The sequence below is a fragment of the Macaca mulatta genome, chromosome 2, assembly GCF_049350105.2.
Source record: "Macaca mulatta isolate MMU2019108-1 chromosome 2, T2T-MMU8v2.0, whole genome shotgun sequence".
Taxonomy (NCBI): Eukaryota; Metazoa; Chordata; class Mammalia; order Primates; family Cercopithecidae; genus Macaca; species Macaca mulatta.
The window spans coordinates 31,262,513-31,275,053 of NC_133407.1; the positions used below are offsets into that span (position 1 = coordinate 31,262,513).

At 34.5% G+C, this 12,541-nt stretch overlaps 1 protein-coding gene across 2 annotated transcripts in view; it reads left to right on the top strand.

The window, feature by feature from the left end:
* TBC1D5 (TBC1 domain family member 5) overlaps nt 1-12,541 on the top strand; it is a 564,710-nt gene that overhangs the window by 472,590 nt on the left and 79,579 nt on the right. For both annotated transcript variants that reach the window (XM_015132185.3, NM_001258153.1), the window contains 2 exon segments: nt 6,120-6,382; nt 10,788-10,853. In XM_015132185.3, coding sequence (XP_014987671.1) covers nt 6,120-6,382; nt 10,788-10,853 — 329 coding nt within the window.

A 12,541-nucleotide genomic window follows, 5' to 3' on the forward strand; every position in this document is an offset into this window, starting at 1 on the left:
GGCATGCCAGGACTAGGACTAGGACTGGGCTGTGTATCTAAAGATTATTTTTCTGGGAGGCCGAGGCGGGCAGATCATGAGATCAGGAGATCAGGACCATCCTGGCTAACACGGTGAAACCCCGTTTCTGCTAAAAAAATACAAAAAAATTAGCCTGCCGTGGTGGCGGGCACCTGTAGTCCCATCTACTCGGGAGGCTGAGGCAGGAGAATGGCTGAACCCAGGAGGCGGAACTTGTGGTGAGCCGAGACGGCGCCACTGCACTCCAGCCTGGGCGACAGAGCGAGACTGTCTCAAAAAAAAAAAAAAAAAAAAAAAAATTATTTTTCAATCTCTACTTCTACAGTTCTGGGATTAGAGCCCTTACTTTTGTAAATGAAGCCCGTTTTATCACTAGATAAGAGTTCCTGTGTCATAGCTTTTGTAACTCACTTTTTTAACTTTTGTAACTCATCTCATTTCTAAGCCACACCAAAAATGGGCTGCTTTCCCTCATGGCATCCCTCACTGTATTGTATGTAAGACTTACTCCTCAGGTTTTGCAGTCATTCCTCTTCCAGCATAGTTTTCAGCTTCTCTACTGTTCCACTCCATTTATAAACACAACTCAGTTCTTTCAGAAATTAATTCATTACCAAAGCTGATTGCCAAAGTTATACAGTATCTTCTGCAGTATGACGACTCATCTAGTATTAATGCAGTCCAAGGATCATAGTTTTCTTCAGTATCATCACTGTGAACTCATATTAGTCTTGTCAGCCAAACCAAACCCAATCAAAACATTAATGTTTGGGAGTTTTGAATTTTTACAAATTTAAACTCATGTTATCCATGCCTTCTTGTTCTGTATGTAATGTGCAATTATAAAAAGTTCTAAAATAGTTGCATGAGCTTTTATTTATCTTTGTTAAATTTTATGTTTAATCTTTCATGCTAACCTGTTGAGATTATTTTAAATTGCAAATTTTTTAGTCTTTTTTTCTTTTTGCTCTTACTACTGTTTTTAATTTATACACAATAATTGTACACATTTTGGAGGTAGAGTGTGCTATATCATACATGGATACAATATGTGATGATCAAATCAGAATAATTAGCATATCTGTCACCTCAAACATTTATCATTTACTTTATGTTGAAAACATTTAAAAATTTGATTCTTTTATTTGATATATTGGGTGTCTCTTTAGCCTTTGGTCTGAAATTCCATAAGCACATATTTTCATTCTTCTATTCACAAAGTTGTAGAATTTTCAATCTAAAAAGTACCTAAAATATCATAAAATTCAGCTCCCTTATTTTAGGATGAGGAAACTTGGGTCCAGATGGGATAAAATAACTCTCTCATGGTTACACAACTCATTAACAGAAAATTATGACTGTCCTAAAAGATGGATTGGTAGCAAGTCTGTGAACCAAGACTGAGACACATATAATCACCAGTAATACTTGGTGGGTGCTAGAATATTGAACAATATGCTTGGGGTGCAGTTGTCCCACTATATCTGAACATGCATTATTCTCCATTATTTCCACAGGTACTGACATATCTTAACAAAATCTAACAGACCTTTCACACTGTCAGATGAAGAAGTAAAGTTGCCTTGGAATGACTTTTTAGTGAACCATACTGTCTACTTGTAATAAAAGATATTCATTTCTAAGTAATTAGTAAAATTATTTATATACATCAGTTTATTTTCTAGTTTGTCCTTTCCATAGTCCTTTTGAAAAATCAAAACATTTTCCCACTTCCATTCCTCCAATATTTCTGTTTTATTCAATAAATCAAAATAAGTAATATATTTAAACGCAAACAAACTCAGCCATCTGAAATTTTTAATCGTACCTAAATAACAAATGAGCCAACAAGGCTATTTAGAAAATGAGAGAAAACTTTCATGCTATTGTTAAAACCAAGCGTATATGTAGCTTTAAATGCTTTTATTGGAAGACAGGGAGAATAAAGGATGAATAATTGAATGAATGAACGGAAGTATTCAACCTTGGAAAACACAAGGAAAAGAAATAACAAAAATATATATAAATTAGAATATAGAGAAAAATAATTTGAAATAAATTGAAGTGATTCTTTCACAAAAGTATAGCTAAGCATCTAATAAGATTTTATTGCAGAAAAAGTGAAATAAACAAATATTAGATATTATCAAATCCAAAAAATAAATACAGAGGAAGAAAGGAGATAAACTAGAATGTTGTAAATACTTAGATCCAGGAGGGAAAAGGTTGTGGAGAATTTTTATAGAGGTGATAATGTGATAATGGTTTTTTAAAAGCTTCAGAAAGTTTATAGAAATGTAATAAAAACAGGCCATGACTGGCAACTACGAAGGCATTGGAGGCCCTAGAAACTCTTTCAGTAGAGTGCGGGTCAGAAAGCCAGGCTGCAAGACATCAAGTAGGCAATAAACATCTGGGAAGAGATAGCTAAAATCACCTGTTTTCATTCACAGTGTAGCCTGGGATTTCTTCACCTGCTTGTGAGGAACCAAAAATAGAAATTAATGCAAAACTTACTTTTTAAATATGTTATATTTGATTATTTTAAAGTTGAAATATCAGATACTGTGTTGGTCTTAAGAACATTTTATGAGGTAATTTGTAGTTTTGTTTTTTTTAACATTTATATCCTAGTATACTTGCAACTTTGTCCTATAGATGCCCATGCAGTATGATGGCATGAATTAACACAACACGGAAATTGAGATCAGTTGACTGTGTTCTCTGCTAACTTTGTATAGTAATGCTTCTCACTAGAAGAGAAACCAGTGTTTAAAAACTGAAGATAAGCTCAACAATGAATTCAGGTCAGACTAGGGTGCTGGTACAGGTATTTTGAGGAGATTCTTGGATCTTCAGAAAGTTCACCTATTGGTACTGACTGAACTTGTTAAATGAGATTGTGCCAAAAGTAAGTTCCTGGCAGAATTTTAAAATAATCTCTCCTAAAGAGTACTATTTTTAATAACAGTAGATAGACAATAGTAATGAAAGACTTCAATTACACAAAATTGGTTACTCATTAGATTTGATATTCAATGTCTTGTTAACTCCAAATTCCTCTTGCTGTTTATTATTCAACACTATTAACACATGGCACTCCATCTTTAATCTAATCTAATCCCCACTGTCCATCAGATCTTTGACAACTACATTAATTTTCATTAATTTAGCACACATGACTTGGTCATACACATCACAGCCATTAATAATTGTTGGAAGTTGTTTAATATTTCACATGAAGAATTCTGCTGCTCATATTTCAGTTCTAAATTAGATAACTTTGGTATAAAAACTGTTATGCCTAGAAAAACAGACAAGCTCTGGACAGATTGCTTTCTCTGTATGACTTACAATTGCTTATATCTGGAAGACACATAATCACCTTCAATTGTTGTTTTGAAAAAAAAAAACATTCTTCTAGAAGCTGTGGGTACTGAAGGAGGGAGAACATGGTTAAAAACAAAACAAAACAAAAATGTTCAAAAAAAGAAAACAGTGCTCATCCCCTTTTAAGAGCTATTCACATGAAAAATTGCTCTGCATAAACTTGATCTATATGTTTTTCATGGTTATTAGTAGTAATGAAGATGCATTAACCATATTCTCTTGATAATGCTCTAGCACTTTCTTAGTACTTTTATCAACATATAAATTTTACAACTGGCAATATGGGAATTCTGACTAGTACATTTTTGTGTATAAAAAAGGGTAACAACATTATAACTTCTTCATATCTGGGAATTATGAATCCTGACTTGCAAACAAGCAAAACTAAAATGCAGCAGAACTTCAGTACCATGATAGCTTTTCTTTATACTGTCACTTACAGGAAATGGGAATGTATTCAGGCTGCTGAGTGGAATATAATGCCAGAGGTGAATGCCTAGTTAATCCAGAATTTATGAGTTTTTTCATTTCATTCATTCTTTTTTCTCAATAAACATACATTGAGTGCCTTCTCTGTTGCTATCCTATAGTAAATGTAAATTAAGAATGCTCTACTTCAGTAGGAAGCATCTAAAAAATGAAAGTAAGTGATGCATAATCACTTTATATCCTTATCTCCATTAGGAAACATTATTTTAAATAATTTTTGGAAGGACATTTAAATAGCTCAATTCCTTAAAGATGAAACTTGATGCCAAAGGAACCATTTGAAATTTTTTTCACACTTCATTGAGTTATAATGAATAGATCTTTCTTTTATAAAGCTGAATTTCATATTTTAAATTTGATTTGTCCTACCTCCAAAAGCAATGTAAGTCTCTAATACCTAGCCCATAACATTAGCTAGTAACATTAGAGAAAACTTTATGGAAGGAAGAAGTCTAGTGTTCTTTCCTTTTTATTATAGAACTATGGATCTGTTCTGTTTTACAGCAACATCTAGTAGTGCAAGGATATAGCTGTCATATTAAAAGTAGAATTGCCATGTAAGTGCTGACAGCTAGATCTGGGAGAAAGAAATTATAATAAAAATCAAGTTAATTAAAATCAAATAAGTAGATCTCTTAAAGTTGATTTTCAATTTTCCATTTTTATGAAAAAAGCAAAATGTGAGCTATTTCATTTATATTAGTGATTTGGGCACATTAAAAACACAAACTTCAATATTGTCATGGAGCTGGACTCCCCTTTACAACTAAAATCATCTATAATCATAACTGGTCTTCAAGATAATAGCCCTGAGATACTGCAGGATTCTGAGTCATTTGGGAATTGTTCATCTAAGAAATGTTAACTTGGTGCCCTCTATTTGCCGGGCACAGTTATAATACAGGTGCTGGCCACGAGACAAAATTTGAGAGAGAGAGTAGTGGTTAAGGGAGTTGATAGCTGCTGAGAGCTAGAGTCAAATAAGAATAGACCTTTGGATCTGCGATGTGAAGTCATTGGTGACTTGAGGAATGGCTTTAGGGCAGTGGCACAGCTGGAGCTTAGTGGACCAAAGACTGAGGAAGCAGAAGCTTCTTTAATATACCTTGAAAAAATATGTTATAAGTAAAGAAAGAAATGGGATGGTAACTTGAAGGGAACAAGGGTTCAGTAGAGAATTTAGCATACGTATACATATACTCACCACGGTTGTATGCTAATGGAAATGATACAGTAAAGAAGGAGAAAATGATGATGCAGGAGAGGAGGATGCAGGAATAACACTCTCTGAAGGTCAGAGGAGATGGGATTCAAAGCACAAATGGAGAGTCTGATCTTCCACTGTGGCAGGTGAAAAGATGGACTATGGGTAGATGCTGCTACCATTTAACAAATATTATTGATAAAGTACCTATGATGTACCAGACAATGGCAATATAATAGTTAACAAAAGAGACAAAAATTCTTGCCCTCATGAAACTTGTATTTGAATGGGGATTGGAAGAGGTGAGCAAATGATAACCAAATAAATACATGAAATATATAGTATGTCAGATGATGAAAAGTACTATTGAGGAAAATAAACCAGGTAAGTGGAGAAGGAGGATATGGAGCGCTGGGGTAGAGAATAAGGATAGATTGCAATTGCAGAGAACTGGGCACTTGACATAACTTTTAGAAATTTACTTCATGACTGTCAGACACATTTATTTTCAAAATCATATTAAATTTGGCCTAGTACCCATGTGCCAGGGCTGGTGAGAAACTTACTCTTAGCTTCGTTTCATAGATGCCCCCTTCTGTGAGGACCTCAGGACTTGCCTAGCCTCTCCTTTATAGTCCAATCACAGGTTTTAAGCATATATTTATTTATGTGATTATTTGATTAATATATTCTTCTGTACTAGACTAGAAGCTCCAGGAAGGGAACAGTGTCTATTTTGGGCAATTATATTCTCATAACCCAGCAGTGTTGGCTCTATTTGTTGAATGAATGAATGAAAAGTAAATAAGACTGTTTTCCATAAGCGGTGTTTTTAAGAATCTCATTATTTTATTATTCTGTAGTAACTTTAAATTTTCACTTCTCACTTTATATAGCTGGTCTAGTAAATAACCTTTTTCAAAGCAGACAAGGTGTGCTTTTATACCAATTAATTATGTGAAATAGAATCATCCTCTAAGTGTAAATAATGCCTCTCCATTTCTTTCTTTAACAGGACCAATGCCAAAGGTGCTCCCCTGAATATAAATAAGGTGTCTAATAGCCTGATTAATTTTGGAAGAAAGTTGATTTCCCCAGCAATGGCTCCAGGCAGTGCAGGTGGCCCTGTACCTGGAGGCAACAGCAGTAGCTCCTCCTCCGTTGTGATTCCTACCAGGACCTCAGCAGAGACCCCAAGGCATCACTTGCAACAGCAACAGCAACAGCAGCAGCAGAGGCTGATGAAATCAGAAAGCATGCCTGTACAATTGAACAAAGGTAGGAAAAATTACTAGTAAATCCAAAGAAAACATTCACTATGTAGCCTGGGATTTCTTCACTTGCCTGTGAAGAACCAACCTCCTAGAATAGAAATTAATGCAAAACTTACTTTTTTAATATGTTATATTTGATTCTTTTAAAGTTGGAATGTTAGAGTTAGTCTTAAGAATATTTTATGAGGTAATTTTTTTTTTTAACATTTATATCCTAGTATACTTGCAACTTTGTCCTGTAGGTGCCCATGTAGTATGATGGCATGAATTAACACAACACAGAAATTGAGACCAGTTGACTGTGTTCTCTGCTAACTTTGCATAGTAATGCTTCTCACTAGAAGAGAATGCAAAATGAGAAGTTCCAGTACCATGGGGCTTCACTAGTTACAGCATTCATTGGTGTGTTGCAGTTGTTTTGAGGAAGTGGGCCACTAGGCTTGTAGTCTCTCACCCAGCTGCTTCACTTCTAAGGAATACAAACTGGAATCTTAAGCAGTGGGGAGAGAGAAACTAAAGAAAACTTCAAGCAGCCAAAATAAGTGTATGAGTCCATAAACTAAAAGTTAGAACCACAGAACGTTAGAGCAGAGGAAACCTGGGAGATCATCCAGTCCTTATCTCCCACTGGATGAGCGAGGGCACTGCTGTTGGTAGCAAATTTTCTGCTGGGACTCAGGTAAGCTCATTTCTGTTTCAGGGCCTTTCCAGAGCTTCACCTCCCTCATGTTTTGTATTCATAAGAGATCACTTCAGGTTCTTACTCTGATCCTTTGTACTCTTATTTTTCACCTATTTTTGAAGAGTCATAACGTATTAGGTCCCCCTTTTCATAAGAAATTGGAAACAGCTACATTTATTCTTAGTAGTAGGACTCTGCTAACTGTACTCTAGAAGCAAGAAGTTGTAACTTGATGGCAAAAAATATTTAAAAAGCAATCCTAAGACCTCACAAGCAGTCTAGGGCCACTTAGTGTCAGAGCAAACATCCTGACTCAAGTATCATTCATGTCTTAAAGGGATCCCTCTGTTATATCAGTGCTCAATAATTAGTGTTGACAATAACATGAGTAATATTGTCAGTAAGATTTTAAAACTATGTTCCATATACTCTGTTTAAGGAGATTACATTCAAAGTTAGTTTCTAGTTTTACATAATGCCATTTAAATTGGTAAACTTATGTTCAATGGACTTTCTTCCCCAATGATATAAATGTTGAGTATTATTCAATGAGTGTGCAGACTCATGCACACACACATGCATGTCTGTATTCTTCTATTGGTTACATCATGTTATCCTTCTATTCAGTTTTTATTTGCCTATGTAAAATACTAGATTTTGTATAATTAGTATTTAAATTTTTATGAGAATTTTCAATTTACGATGCATAAGAATATCTCGGGCGTGGTGGTTCACGCAAGTAATCCCAGCACTTTGGGAGGCCGAAGTAGGTCAAGAGATAGAAACCATCCTGCCCAACATGGTGAAACTCCATGTCTACTAAAAATACAAAAATTAGCTGGGCATGGTGGCGCACACCTGTAGTCCCAGCTACTCAGGAGGCTGAGGCAGGAGAATCGTTTGAACCTGAGAGGCGGAGGTTGCAGTGAGCTGAGATCGCGCTGCTGCACTCCAGCCTGGCAACAGAGCCAGACTGCGTCTCAAAAAAAACGAATCTCATTGAAAATTACATTCTTTTATTTTTAACGTAGAGCTGTCACACATGATTTTTTTAAAAAAAGACACCAAATCATTAGCATGTTGTAAATGTATTTTAATGCCAGGAGATATGCCCATTTCCAGAATGGAAATGAATGTTATTTTACATATTTCTTAATTGTACTGTTTTATTGTTCTAAACAAATACGATTTCAATATTGCTTTGATAACAAGCCATAGTCAGTTGTAATTCTAACTGATGGCAGGCAAATGAGTCAGAGAATCTCTTAATGTTGTAGCTTAAATTTTCTAAGGAACTAAGCCAAATGACTAGAAATATAAAGTTGTGTCTCCAAGGAAATGTCAAGTATTAATATCACAGTAAGTGAGAAAGGAAGTGCATGGAGATGGAACAATTGATGAAAACCAAGTCCCCATTTATAAGGAGACAACAGAGCACTTAAGCAAAGTATTTGGAACATGATTATCACTAGGGCATTTTAACTGATCCCTGTGCTGAAAGGAAGTAGCCTTGTTTGGCAGCCCTTCTATATTTGTACTTGTGGTTTGTTCTTCTCATGTCAGTCTACCAAAAACAAAAACTTGTTTACCTTCAGATTAACTACAAATGTTCCTGCTAATGCCTCTTCCTGCACAAAGGTTTGGATAAAACAAAAGGCAAAGAGAACAGTTTATAGAAGTAGAAGATAGTGTAGTTTGCTGCTCTTCTCTATTCATCCATTGATGAGCCCTAAGCAACACCCTGAAGCTCCCTGACCCTGTTGTTTCCTCACCCTGAAATAAGAGATCTGGGCTAATCCCTGGAGAGCCTCCCACCTCTAAAAATCTATGGTTGTTTTGGTAGAGCATGTATTGATTAACTCTACAATGAAGAATACTTCTCCAACATTGGTTCTTTATGCTGGTACTTCCCACATGTATCCTGCTGTGCTGTCACACTGACAAAGCTGCAAGCATATCACCTGGTCCCATAGATCAGTGAACACAATATTTAGCCTCTCAGGAGGCTTGTGTTGCGAAGTGATTTCTATCTCAGAACAGAGTCATCTACTTAATGCCTTTGAGGAAAGATAATGTAATAGTCTTTTTAGTGTACTCTGCTGGAAAATTTGAAAGTTATGTTGAAAAATGGTTGTTTATAAAGATGAAACTTTATGGTTTTCATAATCAGTTAACTTTCAATTACTTGTGCTTATATGCTTATATAGGGGGACAGTTGTGTTTGTAATCCAAACTCACATGTGTTGCTTGAAGTACGTTGTGTAGTTTGTCTATGTGTTGGGGTAGGATAGTGAAGGAGCAGCCCAGATGTCCCCTATAATTTTTTTGGTGATATTTAATGTTAAAATGAGTGGTCAGTCTCTAAATATACATTAATAAGTGATCTAGAAGCAGCAGAGTAAAACAGGTAGCAGGCACAGAATTGAAAATCTCCTTCAAATATACAGAAAGTAGGCACACCATTTATCAGTGAATTTAGAGTTCACATGCTATGAAAATCTGGGGCCCATTTCCACTAAAAGCTATTTATCACTTGTTTGTGGTATGTTCCTATTTATAGATTTTATTTCAATTATAGGAGACTAAATGTGTGTACTGTTAATTGATGATGATGGTATAATTACAACTTAGCAGTTTCCAGATTAGCTGGCCATACTGTAAGTCATAGTGGTCAGAACACTGAGGATATGTCATTTAACTCAAAAGTTGATTTTTTTTTACTACTGTATATATTATATAAAAGCTCAAGGGGAAACAAGTCCATTAATCATAAATGATCATACATAGAAAATATGATGCTTTTTTAAAATGTTTTTTTCTTTAGCTTGTCTGAAAATAGCATAGGCCTTCAGATGGTGATATATCCAGAGAATGATTCTGTTAACAGTGACTACGCTTAGTGTTGAACTTTGTCATCCAGGAAGGAAATCAAAGAACCAAAAAGTCTTCCTTCCAAATGTTAGTGCACCTCAGATTCTTCATGAGATTTCCTGTTATGCTCCTTTTCCTTTCTTATGTTCTTAAAATGCACTTGGTTTTTTTTTTTCCTGTTTCCTTTGTCTATATTTTAAATTGCTTTTTGAATTTGAACATGTCATTATTTTAAGCACTTACTATAAGTCCAATTTGTAAATGAAATCTTGCCTATAATAAGTATATCAAGTTAAGGGTATGCAGTTCACAGATTTATTTTTACATGTTGACATTTATAAGTACATGTGGTAACTTAAGAAATCTTTTCATTACTTAATATGAAATTAGAACTTATTTAGGTCTTTATCTTATCACTGAAGAAGTTGGTTTCAAGTTTAGTTAAAAATAAATTTTGTCTGATATAGGAGGAAATCAATTTCAAAAGAATGCCTATTTTTAAACAAATGACATATAACAATTTTGGATGAAAGAGAAAATATAAAATCACACTAATATTTGTAGCATCATGAAATATGCTCAGCAAAATCTTTTGACTGCTGAAGTTTCCTATACTCTAGTTGAAACTTGTTTGTGTTTTTTTTTTTAAGAAAAACACAAAACATTCCTAGGAAACATGCTTTCAAAAATTATTTTCTTTAAAAATACTTTATATTAATTTTTCTACGCTTGTGCATTATTTTGGTTTGTACTGTATTTTTAGTAATTTGATTAAAGCATTAGAACATTCAGTAGAAAAGTGAAGTTGATTATTTCCTTTTTATGAAATCTAATTATTTTTTCTTATGAAATCCAGGCGATGTAGTTACAGGAAGCGATGCTCAGGTTTCTGTTCCTGTCCAGACTCTAACTGACCTCCAAGGTACAGTTACCATAACAACATAGTGTTTCTTTTTCTTTGCCTACAGTATTATCATTGCCTACTCCAAAACTCCATTTTTCTTTTTGCCTACCCTCCATTCATACTGTTTTTAATTCACTACCATTGTTCAGCCACTGAGTGGCACTATTGTTTAGAACAAAAGTTCCCTCTCATGTCATACCTTGGTGATGCCGAATATGGCTGTGATGTGGGTTTTCTATTAGGTGTGCACAAGCCTCTTTGCAAAATAAGATTCACCCTATATTTTGTGGTTATTATAACATACTATACTTTGTGTGCCAGCTCACACTGAGGTGTTCTTTTTGTCATACTGGTGATCTGTGACAATATTTGACCAATTAGTTCTGAAATTAGAACACCTTATGTGCTATAATTAGCCAGAAATACTTATATTTTACCTGAAATAATTACAACCTGATTTTGAAATGCTTTTAAGTATTGCCTTTGAATTATGAATTCTATTAACACAAAGTACAGTTTAGCAAATCTTCATATATGGTAACTGGCAATGGTTTTTAAAAAAGAATGTTTAAATATCATATCCATTTGTTCAAAATATAGAAAAAAATGTAGTTTTTAAATATAAAAAGTGATCATCTACCTCCTATGCAATTTTAAAGCATATAAATATTTAAAGTGGCTGCATTAATCTTTTATTATGCAGTCTTTTAGATGAAATATGCCGTAGAGAGGATTTCCGTGTTAAATGGAAGCCTGGAGTAACTTTAAGAATCTTCTATTCAAATTCAGACTAAAATGATAGCAGTATTAATTAAAATCCGTATCATGTTTTTCTTAATTTAAAATATCCATATAGTCATGCTAGTAGTATTAAAATACTGCTTTAATAATGATATGTCCTCATATTATCCATTTTTGGAGGGGAGAACAGAAAAGAATGGGTTGTGATTAAGAGATTGATGTATGGGGTTAACTTAAAAAACAAAAACCCACCATGTTGTGGCAATAGAGAAGTAAGCTTTCACTTCTATATATAATTCTGTGTCTCACAGGCGTAGTTTCTGGAGGTATTCTGGTAATTGAACCAGATGAACTTCAAGGGCTTTTCTAACTCAGGGATTCCATGAAGAGCTGTTCATTCTTGCTGTCTGTTGAATGATCTACATAATAAAGGAGTATGATAGCATGGACAAGAGGAAAGGCAGATAATGTCTACATGATTTCTCTTTAGCTTTGCACTTAGATGAATATAAATGTGATCGTCTGATATGGAGAGAATTTACAAGACTTAAATTTATTTTCTAAAATTAAATTCTGAGCCCCACAGGCAACTTTTTAACATGTGTTTTGTTGTCCCAATGTTAATTGCTACAGAGTAGATCTTTGGCTTCTCTGCAAGACATGGGATATGAGGCCCAACTTATACCTGTGGGAAGAAAAGCTGAGGGTTGGCTTGCTTATTTTGACTTCTGCTTCTATATTATTGATAAATCCAGTTTTTTTCCTACAAACCAGAGCCACAGCACTAATGTAACTGTTTAACTAGAACTTCAAAGAGGGAGGTTATATTGTTTTGTTCATATACCTTGTGTTATATAAGTAGAATTATCTCATTCATTTATTCAACAAGTATTTATGGAGTGCCTGCTGCTGTGTCAAACTCTGTTTTCATTGGTCCCTTGGCTTTCCCTACAGCTTTACCTGGT